Source organism: Delphinus delphis, chromosome 1 (genome assembly GCF_949987515.2).
Source record: "Delphinus delphis chromosome 1, mDelDel1.2, whole genome shotgun sequence".
NCBI classification, from domain to species: domain Eukaryota; kingdom Metazoa; phylum Chordata; class Mammalia; order Artiodactyla; family Delphinidae; genus Delphinus; species Delphinus delphis.
This window is the reverse complement of record NC_082683.1, coordinates 127,449,041-127,469,735: the sequence shown is the minus strand read 5'-3', so window position 1 is coordinate 127,469,735 and position 20,695 is coordinate 127,449,041. Positions and strand designations below refer to the sequence as shown.

At 46.3% G+C, this 20,695-nt stretch overlaps 1 protein-coding gene across 2 annotated transcripts; it reads right to left on the bottom strand.

Annotated features, from left to right (window-relative positions):
• Positions 1-6,778: 6,778 nt before the first annotated feature.
• METTL13 (methyltransferase 13, eEF1A N-terminus and K55) lies at positions 6,779-20,628 on the bottom strand. Of its 2 annotated transcripts, none has more exons than XM_060009492.1 (8): positions 20,223-20,628; positions 18,065-18,824; positions 16,584-16,783; positions 14,943-15,138; positions 12,286-12,453; positions 10,787-11,002; positions 8,461-8,592; positions 6,779-7,245 (listed from the first exon to the last, which is right to left on the bottom strand). In XM_060009492.1, the coding sequence occupies exons 1-8, from the start codon at positions 20,373-20,375 to the stop codon at positions 6,971-6,973; spliced, it is 2,100 nt and encodes a 699-aa protein (XP_059865475.1). In that variant the 5' UTR covers positions 20,376-20,628; the 3' UTR covers positions 6,779-6,970. The 2 variants fall into 2 exon arrangements, 1 of the variants encoding a protein (XP_059865475.1); XR_009519012.1 differs by having other exon boundaries at positions 7,110-7,245; positions 8,461-8,626.
• Between the last annotated feature and the right edge of the window lie 67 nt (positions 20,629-20,695).

The window sequence follows — 20,695 nt, the reverse complement described above, 5'->3', positions numbered from 1 at the left end:
GGCAGCGCATAGGTGTGCGAAATAATTATGTATGTATAGGTCTCTGACCCCAGTTCCTGACATAGAGCTCCTAAAACTCCTGCAAAACATCTTTTGTTCTAAGTGGTCACTCTTGGTAGGCTCCCTGGATGAAAGCTGGCCGTCAGAAAGACCAAGCTGAGACAGGCTGAGACCTGGGACCCCTCACTGCAGTGCTTGCACCTGGACAAACAGCTCCTCAAGCAACAGACTACAAAGAAACTATAAGGGACTAAAAGTAACTGCCTGCATGAGCAGTTGGGGCAAATTATTAACAAGATACAAAAAGACCAAAACCCAGCTGCCACTCCTGAGGTGCCAGGAGCAAAAGCAGGGTACTGCGCATGATGCCTGCACACAGCACCACCAAGGAGATGGGCAGACCACCTAAGCTGCCCCTACGGCCCCACCCACGGATCTGCCCCAACCTCACCCCCTTTAAGGGAGCGCCTTGCCCCAGCACCCGCCACGGGGAGCGAGCAAGGGCACCTGTTACTTGTTCTGGCTCCCTCATGCCGCAGCACTAGTCCCAATAAAGCCTTGCCTGAATTCCTCATCTGGCCTCTTACCAATTTCTATTGATTAAAGAGTCCAAGAACCTGGGTCGCTCACAAAGCCATGATTAGAATCTAGGGGCTTTCATCCCCACCACCCACCCCCATTCTCTGGGGAAGGGAGAAGGGCTGGACAGAGAGTTAATCATCAATCATATCTACATGATAAAGCCTCCATAAAGCTCCCACCAGCACAGGGTTTTGAGAGCTTTCGGGTGGGTGAACACATGGAGGTACGAGGAGGGTGGCACGCCCAGAGAAGACATGGAAGCTCCACACCCCTTCCCACATAGCTTACCATGTACTTCTTCTATCTGGCTGTTCTGAGTTGTATCCTTTTATAATAAACCGGTAATCTAAGTAAACTGTTCTCCCGAGTTCTGTGAGTCACTCTGACAAATTATCAAACCCGAGGAGAGGGTCATGGGAACCTTGGATTTACAGCCAGTTGGTCAGAAGCACGGGCAACAACCTGGACTTGCAGTGGGGAGACTGGCGTCTGAAGCAGGGTTTGGGGGCAGTCTTGTGTGGTCTGCACTAACCCCAGGAAGAGAGTGTCAGATCTGAATTGAATGGTATGACCCCTAGTTGGTGCCAGAGAGAGGTGGAGAATTGCTCAGGGTGGAGGAAAAAGAACCCACACATCTGATATCAGAGTATTCTGTGAGTAAAGGCAAACACAGTGTGTTTTTCCTAGACAAGGTGGGAGAGCATATTCCAATTATCAAGTGACTGTTGCTGCTTGCATCTCAGAGCTAAACTGATACTCACTGATGGGAATAACAGCTCCTTCCCCCCATCTCATAATGAAACGGAGCAGGACCCTATGGTTCCCCCCACACACAAACCATGTCCTTCGCCTGCCTTTTGTCTGTGGAAAAACTTTAGCCAAAGAATAAGTTCAATCAGAGAAGGGAGAAAATGCAGAAACAAAGGAAAACAGTCAAAAGAGACCAAGTAATAATAGTTTAGTCATTAAGTAAAGTCAAGGACCTTTAGCTCCTTCTCAAGGGCTATAGATGATATTCTGAGCCATATCCTGTGAGCTGTCTTGCAGATACTGAAACCCCCATTAGGTAGAAGAAGTTAACTACATGAGGACCATACTTTAGCCAAGACATAAGCTGCCACAATTCTGAGAATTGGCCTCAATGGGAACAAACCGACCCTGGAACTGAAGATTAACTGTACCTAAAACAATCAAGATGACACTGGCCAGGCTACCGATGACCAGTTTCAAGATGACTGTCAGAGCTGACTGTGCTGTGTCTACATATAGCTCCCTCCGTCCGTCTATAAAAGCCCTTGCCCACTGTCAGTGGGGGAGAGTCGGCCTTTGGACAGGTGTCCACCCTCCCCGCCTCCCCACCCCCCAGTTGCCGGCACCCAAAATAAAGCAAACTTTCCTTTCCACCAGCCTTGCCTCTTTACTGGCTTTTGAGCGGTGAGCAGCCAGACCCCACTTTCAGTTACAATAACACAGTTACCATAGAACCTCTCCCTCAGTGGGCCTCAACTTTGGCTGCACAACATTATTACCTAGAAAGCTTTTTAAAATTCTGAGGCATAGGCTGAATCCCAGACCAATTAAATCAGAATCTCTGATTTAACTTAGGCCCAGGCCTAAGTTTTTTTGTTTTGTTTTGTTTGGCTGCAATGCACAGCTTGCAGGATCTTAGCTTCCTGACTGGGGATTGAACCTGGGCCATGGCAGTGAAAGCACCGCGTCCTAACCACTGGACTGCCAGGGAATTTCCAGGCTCAAGTATTTTTTAAGATTTCCCAGGTAGTGCACTGTTGGTGGAAATGTGAATTGGTGCAGCCACTATGGAAAACAGTATGGAATTTCCTCAAAAAAAATTAAAATAGAACTACCATACAATTCAGCAATTCCACTTCTGGGTACTTATCTGAAGAAAATGAAAACACTAACTCAAAAATATATGCACCACCATGTCCACTGCAGCGTTATTTATAATAACTAACATATGGAAACGACCTAAGTGTTCATCAATGAATGAATGGATAAAGAAGATGTGAGATACATACATACACACACACACACAATGGAATATCACTCAGACACTAAAAAAAAAAATGAAGTAGTGCCATTTGCAACAAGGATGGAACTTGAGGGCATTACGCTAAGCTAAAAGTCAGGCAAAGAAAGATAAACACCATATAATCTCATTTATATGTGCAATCTAAAAAGGGGAAAACCTAACTCATAGATACGGAGAGCAGACTGGTGGATGCCAAAGGCAGAGGGATGGGGGAAGAGAGGGGTTGGTGGCAGTGATAGTAAAATGGGGGTCAAAAGATATAAACTTCCAGTTAAAAAATAAGCAGGTTTTGGGACTTTGTGGTGTAGTGGTTAAGAATCCGCCTGCCAACGGAGGGGACACGTGTTCAAGCCTGGTCTGGGGAGATCCCACATGCCGCGGAGCACCTAAGCCTGTGAACCGCAACTACTGAGCCTGCGCTCTAGAGCCCGCGAGCCACGACTACTGAAGCCCACGTGCCTAGAGCCCGTGCTCCGCAACAAGAGAAGTCATCGCAATGAGAAGCCCGCGCACAACGAATCATAGCTCCCGCTCGCAGCAACTACAGAAAGCCTGCGCACAGCAACGAAGACCCAACGCAACCGAAAAAAAAAAAAAAAAAAGCAGGTCATGGGGATGTAATGTACAACATGCTGACTCATAGTTAATAATACTGTACTGCATATTTGAAGGTTGCCAAACGAGATTTTAAACGTTCTTATCACACACCTTTCCCCTGTATATTAGTTTTCTATTGCTGCTGTAACAATTTACCACAATTTTAGTGGCTCAAAAAACACAAACTGATTATATATGTCTATAGTGCAGAAGTCAGAAATTTCACTGGGCTAAAATTAAGTTATTGGCTGACTTGCATTTCTCACTGGAGGCTCTATTGGAGAAACGGTTTTCTTACCTTTACAGCTTTTAGAGGCTGCCTGAGTTCCTTCCATCTTCAAAGCTAGTCGAAACTTTCTCACATCACATCACTCTGACGCTGGCTGTTCTGCCCCTCTCTCCCACATTTAAAGACTCTCGTGATTATGCTGGGCCCACCTGGATACTCTAGGATAATCTCCATATCAGAGTCAGCTGGTTAGCAACCTCAACTCCTTCTGCTACCTTAATTCCCCTCTGCCATGTAATGTAACATATTCACAGGTTGCTGGGACTGGGATGTGGACATCTTTGGGGACCATTATTTTGCCTATCATATCGGATGACGCCAACATGCAGCTGAGAACTACTGGTCTACCTGTAAGAAGATGGACTCAAGCAGCAGCCCAGTTAGCGAGCTGAGCCATGAAGGCAGATTGGAGACACACAGTGAAAAACTGGTGTGAGGGTGGAGGGGGAGGAACAATAACCAGTCTCACCAGTTCTACATTGTTGCAGAACATGTCTTGGTGGTGGGGGGGTGGGTCGTGTGATATATTTTCATTCAGTTCTCTGACAGTCCTGGGAAGTTAAATTGTACACTATCCCAAAGGTGGTGGGCCAATCCCCACTCAAGGATAGCCATTACAGAAAATGTAAGTCATAACACAAGATGGAACTTTTCCAGACTTTTGAGATTGGTAGCTATCAGCTTGTTCCTTGTTTTATGCTCATTTGGAGCCTGGGTGTATGCCAGATTCTCAAGTGTTCTGAAGGCTGTCCCCTGTAGTGGAAGATGACTGGCCAACTGGTTGAATATGGCTTGAAGAGGTGTTCTGATTGGCTAACACTTTAATATTCACACACACACACACACACACACACACACACACACATCCACTTGGGATTTCTGGCTTCTCTTAAAAAAATCTAGCACTCCTGCAGAACAACTCTCCACTGGAAGAAGAGCTGCTGCTTTTCTACGGGGCATATATTCTCTGGTTTACGGCAGGCTTTATCCTAGCCTTTCTGTTTCACACCTGGCTCACGTCACACTTTTGTTACTTGCCTGGTCTAGAAGGAATATGACTTTACAAGCTTCCCTATCCTCCAGAGTTCATATGCCTAAAGTCAGGCAAAATTCTCATGAAGAGCCATTTGCCTGTCATCAATGCAAAAGTGAATAGCATACTGTGATCATTTCACAATATATACAATTGAATCACTGTGTTGTACACCTGAAACTAATATAATGTTGTGTCAATTACACCTCAGTTTTTAAAAATATGAAATAAAATGAAATCCCCCACCCCCCCAAAAAAGAAAAAGTTAATAGTTCTCCAGTAGGAAAGATGGTATACAGGCCAATGGCATTGCCTTGTACACACACAAAACCCTTTCCTCACAAGTGAGCACACCGAGCAGCTAGACTAGGGTTTGAGTAAAAGCCTGAATCGCCATGTGTCCTGGTAAACACAATGGTCTCTATCAGCATAAACCTCTTTGTAGGAAATTAAGCTGAAAGCTGCCCAACTGTAATTTCTGCCCATCGGTCTTTCTTCAGCCTTTGGAGGCACGTGTAACCAACCTCACTCTTCTTACATACCCAGTCTTTCAAAAATTTTAAGACAATTATCATCACCCCTGAGTGCCTCTTCCTACATCCAAAGGCTTCTCTGCAGTGAACCTAATTCCTTCAACTACTCCTCATAAGAGACACAGTTGAGACCTTGTCAGCATTCTGGTAATTCTCTAGCTTGGCTATACCACCAAGTATGCTGTTTCAAAGTCTGCACAGCACTAGATCCTCCAACTCAGACCCTGTGCCTCTATAACCTATCCTAACACTGCATAAGTTTACAAATTAGAAAACAATGGAGGATTCCCAAGCTGAGGTCCTTGGGGTGCAGGGCATGCTAAGCTTGATGTTAGCTTCCCTTTACACAGTTCCAGGGAAGGCCCCCCCCGCAACTGCCGCTGAAGAAGACCCAGTATTTCTAATGGATACCATCTAAAATCATTACACAGCCTTCTCCTCAACGGGCTGGAAATTTTGTAAGGATGACTACCTAGTTTTGAAATATGCTTCACCTCAAGGTTAGAGTTCATTTTAAGGGCCTGTGGAGAGAGGTGCTGGGGTGGTGGATTTTCCATGGTGCTGCTCATTAAGTCAGCCTTGGCTTACTACTATTAGGAGAGGTGAAATTCCAGCCAATTTCTGAACTGCTGGCATAACAGTTTCAATAGGTAAGATTGATACTTCTAGCCAAGTGAGATTTGGGGTTAGATGCAGTTTGGGTTTAACTATCCTCTACCTCAGATCAAATGAGACAGTGTATTGAATTACTTAGAAAAGTTCCTGGAACATGTTAATTTTTATCACTAATTTGTGGTTTTGGGCAATTCTTAAACATCTTTACTTCCACTACAGCTCTTTACAGTGGGTCTGGCATGTAGCTGCCACTCAGTAAATGTGAGTAAACCAATACTGGAGACTTCAGCCTGCGAAGTCTCTGACACATGCAGTCATGGGGCCAGTTACATCCACACCCTCCACTGGAGCAGAATAGATGGCTTAGGCTACAAGGAAAGCTGTTAAGCAGAGGAGTGGGTTAGCAGATTCTTAAAACTTGGGACCACTGGGCTTCCCTGGTGGTGCAGTGGTTGAGAATCCGCCTGCCAATTCAGGGGACACGGGTTCGAGCCCTGGTCCAGGAAGATCCCACATGCCACGGAGCAACTAAGCCTGCGTGCCACAGCTACTGAGCCTACGCTCCAGAGCCCGTGAGCCACAACTACTGAGCCCACGTGCCACAACTACTGAAGCCCGCACGCCTAGAGCCCATGCTCTGCAACAGGAGAAGCCACTGCAATGAGAAGCCCACACACTGCAATGAAGAGTAGCCTCCGCTGGCCGCATGGAAGACCCAACACAGCCAAAACTAAATAAATAAATAAATTTATATAAATAAAAACTTGGGACCGTGTCAGCAGCTGTTCCATCTGTAAGGAGACAGCGTAGATGTTCTCTTAAATGATTCTACTCTATTTATAGTCTTTTGGCACAGAATGTTCTGCTACCTCACTTGAGAGTGTTCCTTTAGGACCAAGAGAAGGAGAAAGCAAAGCAAACCAGCAATCGCATTTGATTGTCTCCGGTCCTAAGGAGCTTGGGGCATGCTCGTTAAGGCATAACACCTGATGGGGGCTCCAGCAGGGACTCCTACTCAAGGACACAGTAAAGGAAGTGAAGGCAATCAACCCAAGCAGTACTGAAGAAGACAGGATGGAAAGGACTTTTTTATTTTCCCAGATCTTCAGGCAACCTCACCAAGCAGGAGGTCGCATGCAGGTGAGTATGAAACTAAGAAAAATACAAGGCTTAAAAAGTGTTGTGCATTATATTTCTTCAATCTCTGGTAGGCCAGGAGCCCAAGGTCAGTCTGGCAGGAAGCTGAGAGGACTGCCTGGTCCTGACAATCACACAATCTTCACAGTTTTGAGCATGTCTGACAGGACGTACGTGTCATCCCAGCCCTTTCCAGGCTTCCTCAGGGTTTGCTCCAAGGCCTGGGCCATTTCCAGCAGCTCTGGCGTGGCAAGTTTCCGCTCAGGGTGCGGCTGACAGAACAGGATCTCGTTTACTTCACCCTCAATTCGCCGGACATACAGGAGGGGGAACACTGCCTTGAGCCCAGCCAGCACTGAGTCCTTTAGCCCTAGGTCTCGACACACGAGGTTGAGGATAAAGACACCTGTAGGGTGGGGAGGAAAGGGTCAGAATGACTGGTTCAGGGGACACGGTGGAGACAGGGTTCAGCTCTGAGGAATATAGCCATTCCTGCCCCAGGGAGGCTGGTGGACCAAAGAACACACCTACAGCAGCAGTGACTTTGCAGAGAACACACAGCATACAAAGGCAGGAAGAGAAAAGCATGGGGGATGTGTGAACCATGAGAAAACTTCAAACTAATTTCTTGCTCTTTTGTGCTGCTAACAAATGTTACCATTCTCCATGCTTCAGTTTCACAAAGGATTACTTTGAGAAAGAAGTAATTAATACCCCCAAGTAAGAATGTAGCAATTCCACAGAGAGATTATGTACTTGACATATATATCACATGCCTTCACTGGTGACAATTAAGGGTTCTAAATCAACTCTGTTCACCACAGTACCTTAGCCAAATCAAAATACCTGGGAGGCAGTGAACATAAGGATTAAGAGCTCCAGCCTTCAAATCACAAGGATCAGGGTTGGAGCCCTAGCTCTTATCTTGTGTCACCTTGGCAAGTCTCTACTTCAGTTTCCTCATCTGAAAACAGGCTGCTATGAAGATGAAATCACATACTGCCCAGTCCAGGGCACGTGGGAAGAATTCAAATGGTCACTAGCGCCCCATGCTGGTGGGGATGTGAATTGCTACGACTACTTTGTAACTGTGTGGCAGCATCTACAAAAACTGAACATATGCATAATCTGTGATCCAGCAATTATAGCCCTACATCTATGTCCAACAGACCTGCACACACATTTCACCAAAAAGCATCTACTAGAACGTTAATGGCAACACTTCTTATAAAAGCCCCAAATAGGAAACAACCCAAATGCCAAAAGCAGAATGGAGAAATAAATTGTGTATCACCCAGTGTCAACACAACATTATGGGTGAATCTCACAAACATCATGCTGAGTGAAAGAAACAGAGAACATTCCGTATGGGCAAAACTAAGCTGTGCTGATAGAAGTGAAGACAGTGGTTATCCTTGAGAGGACAAGTTACTGAAAGGAGGTAAGAGGTGGACTTCTGGGGCACTGGAAATGTTTGGTGTTTGGTGCTGGTAAATGAATATGTTCAATTTGGGGAAACCGATCAAGGTACATACTTATGATACATGCATTTTTCATTAAAAAGAAAAATTTCCTTAAAGGGCCCATCCCTTCTCCCTCCCCAACCTTCTGTTCTTCATACCTTCAGGAGTCAAGATGCTTTTGACCTTCTGCAGGAAAGGCTGGGCCACAAACGCTGGGGGTGGACAACTCATTCCCAGAGTTGGGTCCTTACTGTCCACATCAAACATTATGACATCGTAGTGACGTCGTGCTGGGAAAGAGAAGCAAACGAGTCTTTGTCTCTGCTGGATAAAATAACACCATTTACATTCCTCTACCACATCTCCTCCGTGGTGGACACAGGTGGCTAAGTCAGAAGGATGGCATGGAGGATGTGGTTTGCTTATAAGGGCACTAATGTCACAGTCCAGAGGAGACACGTCATCAGCGTTCTGCCGTGAGTACTCCACGTCTAAGATGGAGCCTTCATCTCACCTTCTTCCTCCACATTTTAAAGCCCTTTCCACAGACACACATTACTGGGGTCCACTCCAGCAGGAGTACTGCTTGGTTAAGAGTCCATCTATACCAATGATTTTCAATCCTGACAGACCATTAGAGTCAAATGGGAAAATTCTAAAGATTCAGAGAACCTGGGCTCCACTCCTAATCAACAGAGTTAAAACCCTGGGGTGGTAAGGAACAGATGGGAGGGGAGATGGGAAGCCTCCGGTGTACTTTTCTTAAGCTCCCCAGGTGATTCGAAATATAGTCAGAGTTGAGAACCATTGATCTAGACAAAGCAGCTGCCTCTGCCTTTAAGGGCTGACCCTGCAAATGGTAACTTTAACTTAACTCCGGAAACAGCATATGTTGCCTCCTAGGAGAAAGTGTTCTCAATTAAAGTTAGCATATCTTTTCTAGCTGCTTGAACAATTACTGGCTCAAGAAAGAACTGATTTTGCACAATGAGTGAGAAAGAACTGACCATGAATCTGATCCACTCCTTACTATAATGTTAGTTTTTACAAGGGGTAGGCCTGCGATACTAATGATGTGTTTTGGACAAACTTCGAGACAGTGCTAATGATTATTCAATACGTATTTACTTAGGACTACAGCATGTCCATCATTGTTCACAGCACAGATCTGATTTTGGTTTCTTCAAGAGCGGAACATGTTGGCTCATCAAAGTCCAAGGACAACCAAGGCCCACATTTGTGGCACTGAGCCCTCCAACAATCCGAAAGGTTGTTGTTAAGACGAAGGCCAGGGCTGTTCAAAACTGACTTAGAGGTAATAACAACAGCAGCACATCATGGATTGAGTACCTACCATGTGCCTGGCACTGTTTTATGTGCTTCACATGTATCAGCCCTGGGCCCCCAGACTGGTCCCAGCCTCAGAGAGTGAACCTGTGAAACTCTGATAGAGTTAAGTTCAGTTTGCTATTACATAAGACAGCATCTGTCCATCCCAGCACCAAAACACTTACCCCAGGCAACCCGTTTTGCCACACCCTTCCTGGAAGATACTCTAACCCAGCGAGAACCAGAGCATCAATTATAGAATGAGCAGACCTGGAAGGGTGTGTGGCCTGGGCTCCCCAGGTTCACGTAGGACTGAACCAACCTAACTGAATTCTCCCTGAGGGGCTCATGTTCTTCAAAGCATCAGTCATCAGAAGCCTACATATTTAGCTGCAGAAGGATCAGGGGAGCTACTGTAAAACATTAATATGCCTTTTGTCCAAGTCTGGGATACAAATTATTATAGCAAAATGGAGCCTTAATTCCAGTAGCAGCAAGGCTACTGGAATTCCCACTAACACCTGCATCATGGTTTAACCTCAGCACTATTGACATTTGGGCTAGATAATTCTTTATCATCAGTGGCTGTCCTATGCATTGTAGGATGTTGAGCAGCACCCTTGGTCTCTACACACTAGATGCCAGAAACACCCGTACCTAATGGTTACAACAAAAAAGTGCCTGTGGACATTGTCCCTGAGGTTTAGAACCACTCATCTACATGAATGCTGTTTTGCTCTGTTTCTGGCTTCACCTCTAGCTGAAAGATTTACAAAACAACTTCCCAACACATACCCGCAACGTGTCTTCCCCTTTTCCTCACTCAGATACAGATTCTGGGTTTCTTGGGATGATGAGAAAGTGGCAAGGTTACAGGGTCAGAAGAGATTCAGAAGGGAAGCCCACTCGTTTGTTAGCGTCATTAGGGCAGGAAACGGTCTGTTTTGCTTGTTGCCATAGCCCAACCCCTAAGAGTACTGAGCATGTGGTTGACACTCTATATTTACTGAATAACTATCAACAAATGAATGAACAAACGAACTGGGATGATGTGGATGCTGCCCTCTCAGAGATGAGTTCTAGAGGCCCTTGCAGGCCTGACAACCTTGGATCAATCCTCCCTCAACACCCCTCCAAATTCTCCAATAGCAGTACCTTCTTCTTCTGCCAGGCTGGTAATATAGTCCAGGCCATCTGCGATGTGGACCTTCATACGGTCGCTCTGGGAGAAGCCAAACCACTGAGTGGCCACTTGCAACATGGAGGGGTCGATCTCCACAGCATCGATGCAGGACTTTGGGAAATGATCGTGGACAAAAAGGGGGAGGCTGCCCCCACCCAGGCCTACCACCAACAATCCCAGTGGGGTTTCTGTAATAAAGAATAAAAGCATCGTTTTACTACCTGCTCACTGTGAAGTTTTGTACCACACTTGGGGAGGGCGAAAGAGGGAGTCAGGTTGTTGGTGCTGCCCAGGGGAAACAAGATTTAGAGACCTGGCCTCCCTTGTCTCTTTCTAGAAACTCGGGAGTCAATTTAACATCTGAAAACTCAACCCTGGCCTCACAATCCTTCCTTTACTAGATCCAGAAGATGAACCAGTGTATTATTATTATGGCCCCTTAAAGATCCCAAAGCACTCAGCTGACATTATAGCAATAACCCCCACCATAAGCATTATTAAACCCCCCTAGGAAACGGGAGGGACAATGGCCAACATCTTGTTTATGATCACAGGGAATGTAGATGTGATGCCCTCTGCTCAGCTTTCAACTCAAAGGACACACTGCCTTCTCAGACACAGCCACCAAGTGAGGGCAATCCACCCAAGTTCCAGAAACCACAGGAAAACAAAGGCCCAAATCCTACACACAAGCACAGAAAAACCACAGCAACCACAGGGGATGAAAGGAAGGTAAGAAAAAAGAAAGAATCACCAAAAGGAGACAGACCCTGAGGATTAAATGGAAGACCTGAGACTCTAGGGACATACATCAACACCAAGATAGATCAAATGTACAGCGTGTTCCAGTAAGACATACTTAGGGACTTTGGGTGAAGACAGTTACAAGAGTAGACAGAATCATGAACATTTTTGCTACTGTGGTAAGGCTATGACTGTACTATCTATACTATGGTTTTTTTTTTTAAAGTAGAAATTCAAGATAGAATTACATCTAGTACTCAAATAATGCATCACTGAAAAGCCAGAAATTCTCCTAAAGTGCACAGGTATATTTCTCCGGAGATGTGATTTTTAAATATTCCATCTGGTTACATGGGTAAATGCATGTGCAAAAATTCATCAAGCTGAACAACTTAAGATCTGTATACTTTACAGATCTCATTGAATGTATCTTATACATTAACTTTTTAAACTGAGTATAGTTTATTTACACTGATTTTTTAAATAAATGAATAGAGGAAAAAAATTTAGGTATCAGCACATGTAGGTGTTTCAAATAATTTGAGTTTGAAGGAAAAGTTATTTGGATGTTCATGAATGTAGAAGATGGTTGGGAATAAGAAAGACATGACTATATGTGCATCTGTTGGTCTATAATCATGGTTCTTAAACTGCAAGGCAGCTGACACTGATTACCTCTGTAATCTTACATGTTCCCTCCTGTGGAAGGCAGTGGCGACCCCCTCACCTAGGAGCAGCTCCGGGTTTCTCAGCAGGGCAAGGCCGGCAATCATGGCTTTATGGTGTTCACAGCACAGGTAACTCTTATCAATGGACTGCCCCGGAGCTGCAGGGAGGTCTTCTGGAGTATCAGCAGGCCGCTGCTTCTTCCTGTCCTTTTTCCGTTTCTTCTGGGCTAGATCACAGACAGAGATGAATGAAGTCATATGCGTGGTACACTACTCCTTGGAAAGTAAGGCAGACCAGCAGCAGTATGCTGCAACTGGTTTGATGAGACTCGAGAACCCAATTGTGAAATATGCAGGAATTTTGTGAACTGGTTGACATGTTGGTGGCTTGAAATCTGGCCATGGTGGCCATTTTTATGCCACAGAAATTGTTAAACAGTGCATATCATGGCTTTTTCCCCCAAAGAGACGGTTGTTTAATATTTAACATACACCAGAGAGTCAGAAAAGCGAAGTGGCAAAGAAATACCCCAAAACTCAGAACATTGGGAAAACTCAAGTGAGGAGTACTAGTACCTCTTCTCTGGGAAATATAAAGCCACTAACAGGTGAGAAGTTTATTCATCAGTTCTTTTAGGGGAAAAAGGACTTAGTTTCCAACTACCTCCTCTATGCCAATTACTATACTAGGACTTTTACTCTTGTAGCTTTGAAACAACCCTATATCAATGCTCTTATTCTAATTCTTGGCAGATGGAAAAACTGAAGATCTGAAGAGTTATTAATTAGGCCCAAATCAGTAGGCAGTGCAGCCAGGATTTGAACCTGGGACTACCTGTCTGCAGCAGCTATCACCTTTCCACTACATCACACAGACAGTAATTCATACCACTCCATTGGACAAGGACATCACAAATGTTCAAAGGGGGGAAATCGTACAAAAGGCCCCTCTACTCTCCCTCTAACTACTCCCTCAACTGCTCCAGGAGAGAGTGAACAGATGGCTCTGGGGTTTCCCTAGGGACCAGTTGCACCATTGGGCACTGTAATGTAAGTGGCAGCATGCTTTTCAGAGATGTTAAATTGCTTTTTAACACATTCTTCTCCTTGCTCACCAATACTTCCATGAGGGAAATCATTCCCCTAAGAATTAAGTGATACTAAGAAGGCTTGATAACAGTGGGGAAAAAACCCAAAACCCAAACTGGAGGGCAAAATGTTCTCTGAAGCACTTTTACTGAGCTCTCAGTGAGATGAAACTGAACCAACCTGCAGCCCAAGTGACCCAATGACAGCACAGGAACCCAACAAATATGGGTGCACATGACCAGGGGACACCCCTCAAGAGGAGACCATCCTGCTGAGAATAACCTGATCCCGAGCTGTGGGCAAACCCATGACCTCATGAGGTTGTGAATTCTCTCTTTTCACCCTCCTTCCAGATGGCCTTGCCAACAGGACAGCATCATCAGGCAAAGGGAATGACCGGCAATCAGGAGAGCCGATTTCAGATTCCAAGCCTGACTCTCTGTGCCTCTAAAGGGAAGTTATACTGGAGAAGCGGTAGGGAGGAATATTTTTCTACTCTATACATGTAATCTGTGATTGATTACAATGAGTAAGTATTACTTTTATAATACAAACATATAATGCCCCAAGAAAATAAACAAACGATTGCTCTCCCCATTAGTGGGTGTTTCTGAGCAGCACCTGGGAGACCACTTAAAAGAGAACATGGTGGGGGGCTTCCCTGGTGGCACAGTGGTTAAGAATCCGCCTGCCAATGCAGGGGACACAGGTTCGAGCCCTGGTCCGGGAAGATCCCACATGCCGCGGAGCAACTAAGCCCGTGTGCCACAACTACTGAGCCTTGCACTCTAGAGCCCACGCGCCTAAAGCCCGTGCTCTGCATCAAGAGAGGCCACCGCAATGAGAAGCCCAGGCACCACAACGAAGAGTAGCCCCCGCTCACCACAGCTAGAGAAAGCCCATGCACAGCAACGAAGGCCCAACACAGCCAAAAATAATAAATTAATTAATTAATTTTAAAAAAAGAGAGAACATGGTAGAGATCTACCCAGTTGACGCCTGTAGCCATGTGCCACTTGTGGCCATTTAAATTTAAATGTAAGTTCATCAGAATTAAAAAAGATTAAAGATTCAGTTCCTTAGTCACACCGGCCATGTTCCTAGTGCTCGGTAGCCACATATGGTTCATGGCTGCCACCCTGGGCAGCTAACTGGGTATTAAACATTTCCTTCGCTGCAGAAAGTTCTGCCAGACTAGGTGACCTCTAGGGCACCCACCAACTGTACAACCCTCTAAAACAGGTGCTAGGAGGTGGCCCCATGGAGGAGGGCAGGCCTACTGAATTAACATACAGACGTATATGGAGCAACTTGTAAAACACGTGGTCTTTGAACTGCAGGCGTTAAAGTGATTATCACATTTGTCTGGTAAACCACCACCCCGGCTCCTTATCACTGCAGAGTCAGGCTTTGCTCAAGAACAGAACATCGACCTCCCTTCTGTTCATCGCCACTCACACCCTAAGAGCCCAGATGATAAGAGGACCACCCACAGAGCCGTGTGCCTCTGGTCACAGGTATCCGGGTCTGTCCTACAGCTCCGCCAAGCTCCCAGGTCTTTCTGACCACCCCAAATTGTCCATACCACATCCACGTGGGCCCCACCACTGTGCCCACGACACCTCACCTCTGTGAGACACATCCTTCAGCAGCCTGGCTTCTGACTGCACCACGTTCCTGTTGCTGAGGAAGATCAGCCGCCGAAAGTAGCGCTTGTCATCCCCCTGCACATCCTCGATGACGTAGTCACCACTCAAAGGGCTGCAGTCTTGGTGCTGAACGGTCCGGACCCCGATGTCCCCGCCAACAGACAGGAAGGGTACCTGAAGGAAGAGCAGAGATGTGGTGAAAACACCAGCTCAACTGAGAAATACGAGAAATTATAATCCCTTCCCTTTGTGTGTATGTGAAGAATCCCCGCACCAAGGTTCTGAGCAGCAACAACTCCGAAGATTTGCCATTTCGTTAAAGTATTCTTCTGGGGCGTTTGACTAGATCTCAAAAGGTTTAACTGACCTTTTTGAAAACCAACTGAACAACTAAAGATTCCCCAAACCATTCGTGAAATGCAGTTGGTTCTCCACAAGAAAAATATGAGTTTGTCAACAGTAATCCTTAAAAGGACTTTCAACAGTCCAAGACAATGAAAGCTAGAAGGAAGCCTCATGAAGGGACTAGAATCATGAGAGAAGGAATCTGAATAGGGATAAAGATATCAAAATCCATGGGGAAAGTAACCACTCCAAATTTGGCGAAGTGTCTCCCTTCCCCCAGTTATTCTCAACTTTTTTCTGCATTCTTCTAAACAGAAGAAAAAATTAGGAGGAAAAAATACATTTTCCCCTAAACTTTTCCACTCCCTTCCCAACCTTCACATTTATTTATTTTTAAAGAGTTACAAGAGTATTTAATAATCATGAGGGACTCCTGACTTTGCGGAGATGTAGGCACTGTTGAGAGAAAGTCACAAACGAGCCTCCCCACAGGATCTGGGTCTCTCTGATGGGACACCAACCCCAAAGTCTTCCAGAAAGCATCAAATACATATTCATCTGTAAGCACAAGCCAGCCTAGTGGGCAGAACCACAGGCTGGGAACCCAGGAGCCTTGGTTCTTCTTTTCAGTTCTGTTACTACAGCATCAAGCTTCCAGGTACCCTGTCTTTCCCAATCAAGAAGGATAAACTCCTTTCTATAAAGCCCCTGCAATAAAGTCACCTATCAATTACCCTGTCTCATGAGCAGGATAGTACAAGACAGATGGTGTCAACTGATAATACCATATCACCATTTTGGCAAAGATCTTCAGTTTCCTTCCCAGTGGAACATCAGACCAGCAATGTTAATATCCTGAAAATTAAGCTGAGCTGTTTTGGCCCTTTCCCATTCTACCTCACATAATGATGGTTCTAAGAAGCAAAATGGCCAAGGAAATCCTGCACAAAGTGAGTTAGGAGAAATACAGCCTGAGTAAGCTGCAGTGTGCAGAGCTGGAGCCTGCAGGGTGGAGAGCACTTCCTTCATGCCATCCGAGTGGCCCCACAGGCACAGATGCTACTGGGGTTCTCAATAAGGGCAACCGCTCACCTTCCACTCACTGCCTGGGACATAACTTCTGCTCACTTAGCTCTCAGCTGCTGACATGCCCTCCAGGAACAGACTAGGGTCACAGACCCTAGTCCTAGCTTCTGCTAAGATACCCTCTGCCTTCCTGGCTACTAATATGACTTCTCCAGAGACCCTGAAAACTGCTACCAAAGCTTTGTTACCTGCTGCTGGGCGGGCATCCCGGCCGGGGCCAGCTCCATGACTCTGGCTGACAGCTCGGCCTGGATGCTGTCCATGCCTTCGTACTGCTGACCTCGGTGAAGGGCCACTGTGATCAGCCTCCTGAAGCCCGCACTGGCTGCCAGCTGCTTCCGGCCCTCCTCCATGCCAAAGAGCCACTCGGTCTCCCGACCCTGGGGGACTGGAAAGAGGCATTTGTTGACAGGGAGTCCTGGGAAAAGTTCAAGCCCACAACCAATATGCCCTACGTGGGAAAGAGCCAGCCCCTACCCAAGCCCAGCAACCCTTCCAACTGTGACCTACTGAGGGGCTATCAATCCCCAGTCAACAATGTCCACAGCAAAGCTGCCATCAGACCCATGGCAGGACCCAGCGTGGAAAAGTGTGAGCGTGTATGTAAGGGGAGGGAGGCAAGTACCTAGTGCAAGAAAAATAGCAATAATGCTAACACTTCTTAATGCCAGGCATTATTACAAGCAGTTCACAAACAGAAACTAATCAAATCCTCACAACAGCCCAAGATGCAGGGAGTATTATTATTATTCCCATTTTATAAATGAGGAAATTAAGACACAGAAGTTACATTATTTGCCCAAGTTCACAGAGCTCGTAACTGGCGAAGCTAAGGCTCAACCCCAGGCAGTCCAGCCCCAGACTCCATGCTCGTATCCTCTGTGCTATTAGTTCTAACAGGTGCACAGTTAGGATAAGGCAATACTTGGAAAAATGGATTTGATGTCAGGGAACAAATTACCAGCATGATGTATCACCACCTCACGTTTGTCTAGAATATTCTACTTTTGAAAGCATTTCCTCATACTACCTCTTTTGATCATTACTAAGGTGAATCTGGTATCATTTACCCCTTTCAATAATAACACTAACATCTGTAAAACTTATCATGTGCCAGGCACCATTCAAAGTGCTTTTACACTTCTCACAATTACACAGTTAAGATCTCACTTTCTAGATGAAGAAACAGAGGCACAGAAAGAACACTAACTTGTCCAATGCCACCAGGAAGCGACTGAGCCAGGACTGGAAACAAAATAGTCTGGTTCCAGAGCTCACTTTTTTAGCTACTACTCTGTACTGCCTCTGAATTCAGCAGAGACGCACAGAAACTTCCCCAGGTCACACAGCTTACAGGCTACAAGGCTGGGACTCCCGGTTGCTTCCACTACTCCTTGTTACAAAGTGACTAAATAACATCTCTACAAATGCGTGACCTGCCTAAATGTATCTATATTACTTCAAGCCTTTGCAATGGAAGATGAGAAGAAATAAACCTCAAATCCAAGCAGGCAGCTCCCCCTTCCTCATGCCTTGGCCAGTCTAACCTCTTCAAGCACCGCCCCCTGCAAGATAAAACCAGCCAAGGCATACCCATCCGCCAAAGCCCCAGCCCCAGCCCCTGCAAGCCAGCCCCCTCCAGGGAAGAGAGGGAGCAATCCCAACTCACTGATGAAAATGGCAAAATGACTGTCCCGCGATGGTTTCACAGTGGGGCTGTCCACCACGTGGAGGGTGTAGCGTGGCTCCCCCGTGTCCCCACTGCACAAGTCCAGAGACACACTCCCCAGCCCGGCCTTGCGGTACAGCTGGCTGCACAGCCAGGCATACTGCTGCCGCTCCCGCACCGCCTCAGCCAGCCGCTCGGCACTCTCCAGCCGCACAGGCTTGCCCTGCTCCTGAGCACACAGCTCAAAGATCTGAAGGGCAGAGCCAGGGACCGGCCTGAACTTGGTCATGATGAAGGCAAAGACAGGCAAGGAGAACCAAGGCTCTGCTTCCAACAGCTGGTCTTGGCTGTTGGCCACCTGGTGCACCCTCACCATCCACCCCTCCCGAGAGAAGTGACCCACTGCTTTCTTCAGGACGTGAGCCTGAGCCAGGGAGATGCAGAGGTAGCGACCGCCCACCTGCAGGACACGGCCAACCTCAGCCAGCATCCTGTCCACCTGCTGCAGGGTCTTCTCCTCCTCATCTGTCAGGACTGCGTCCAGGGTGCCCTTGTCCAACACCACCTGGAATGAGGCATCAGGAAACTCCATCTCTGTCATGTCCATCTTCAAGAAGCTCATCTGCGGCCGTCGGCTGGCATTGCGTTCCTTCATTTGCTTGATGACGACCTCACTGATGTCAATGTTCACTATATCCTGATAGCCCACGTCATACAGCTGCTCGCTTAGCTCTGAGTTTCCACACCCAATCACCAGCACCTAGCGGGGGGAAAGAAAACAAGATGGAGGTGATCAAGGCAAAGGAATGAGCTTCAGACACTTCAAGGAATCAAGTCTCACCCTGGCTGCTGTATGTTTTCAGAGGGCGAAGATGCTATGCCATGAGAGAGCACCATTACAAAGTGGATTCTAGGCTCCATCTTGAAACACCACTGATTAGAAGAACTCACTAGTAACAAACCACATTCCACTATAACAATGCAAGTTATGCAGAAACAAACTAACCGGGGTTGTTCTTTTCTCTGAATCAAGCGTTTATTAATCAACTGCAGGAACAAACTAATCATGGTTGTTCTTTTCTCTTAATCAAGAATTTATTATTTAAGAATTGATAGGAAGTCACAGAATCCAAATACAGTAGTTATAACTGAAATCTCCTATTTGTTTTACTGTTGAAAACCTAGGTCTGGCATAATCCTATTCCACTCATGCCTTTGGCTCCAACTCACGATATTCTGCTATTTTCTGAAGCCAAACTTAAAACACAGGTTGCTGCCTCCCTCTCTGTGGAGGAATCTCCCATTGATCCTTCAAAATTCTGCCCTGATATCACCATCTCTGGAAAAGCATCGTACAATGACAAGTGCATAAGCTTTGGAGCTAGGTGGATCTAAGTTTAAATCCCCACCCGACCACTTACTACATGTATGATCTTGGGCAAGAAACTGGCTCTCAGAGCCTCAGTTTCCTCATCTGTAGAATTCGTGTATTACCACTCACCTCAAGGTTTATTATGAGAACTCAATGACTGAGCAAACACACACACACACACACACACACACACACACAGGGCATAAGGTTTGACTCTTAAAGCTTCCTCCTCAAATCTTCGTTTTCTACCCTTCTTCCTTCCCTACTTCCACCTCTATCAAACCTCCTATTACTGTACTTGGCACTTTTCACTTCTGGAACTTGCCCAGGATTTATATGTTGATGCTCGTGTGGCTTAAGGGCTGAACACAGTGCCTGAAAGTCAGTGGGCCCACAACAACTATTTGATAACAGATTCATTTATCAGTAAAGCCACGGGTGCTGCCAGCTCCACGAGGATGCACAGTGACAGAAAAGCACACTTTCCTCACTAGGAGGAGATGTCTAGGTTGCACTACTAAAGAAGTGAGGTTATTCTTAATAACCTCACTCATTCTTCCAGTGAGGTTACTAATTCAAGAAGTGATCTGGGGGTGGAAGCTCTGTTATCTGAAAACCTTTAAAAGGATATTTTGTAATTACCTTTTAGCTAGAATGTTGCATGGAATCCTGAAAATATGGGCCTGTTTAGGGCCCCCCACGCCTGTCACCGTCTACCAAGTGCAGGATTTCTGTTATCAGTTCCTACTTTCCAGGGCACACACAGGGCTGCCAGGCCGCGCTTACCTTTTCCCTGGGCTTGATATATTTGTGCAGCAACCCGCACAGTTCCAGGTAGGTTCCATACCACTCGAAAGCTTTCTTTCCCCGCTGCTGGAAGAACTTCTCCCAATAGTCAATGGAGCCAAACTCCTTAGGGCTTTTAGGTAAGAGATTCATATTCCCACTGCTCGAGCTGCGTCTTCAAGACTCTCCTACTCCCTGTGCGGTACCATCCGAGGGGTTTCCCCACGCGCTGGTTCTGGAACACCGCAGCGGGTATTCTTTCCACGGACAACCAGCCACATTGACTTGTCCCTCACTCAAAACCCAAAGAGACGATCCTTACACGCCCACCGGACACGTAAGGCACTGAACCTAATAAACGCTCACCCCCTATTCCATCTCAAAGCCCCAGACTCATGTGGGGAGGCCCTCACAGTTTTTCTGAGCTCGGTTTCAGAACCGGCAATTATATCCGGGTGCGAGGCTTCGCGATT

Bases quoted from the DNA above. Each gene is read 5' to 3' on its own strand.
- METTL13 (XM_060009492.1), bottom strand. From the start codon at position 20,375: ATGAATCTCTTACCTAAAAGCCCTAAGGAGTTTGGCTCCATTGACTAT. The intron at 16,784-18,064 runs GTGAGTTGGGAT...GCCTCTTTCCAG, and splicing joins TCATTTTGCCATTTTCATCA to TCCCCCAGGGTCGGGAGACC. The intron at 15,139-16,583 runs GTAACAAAGCTT...CTCTTCCTTCAG, and splicing joins GGATGCCCGCCCAGCAGCAG to GTACCCTTCCTGTCTGTTGG.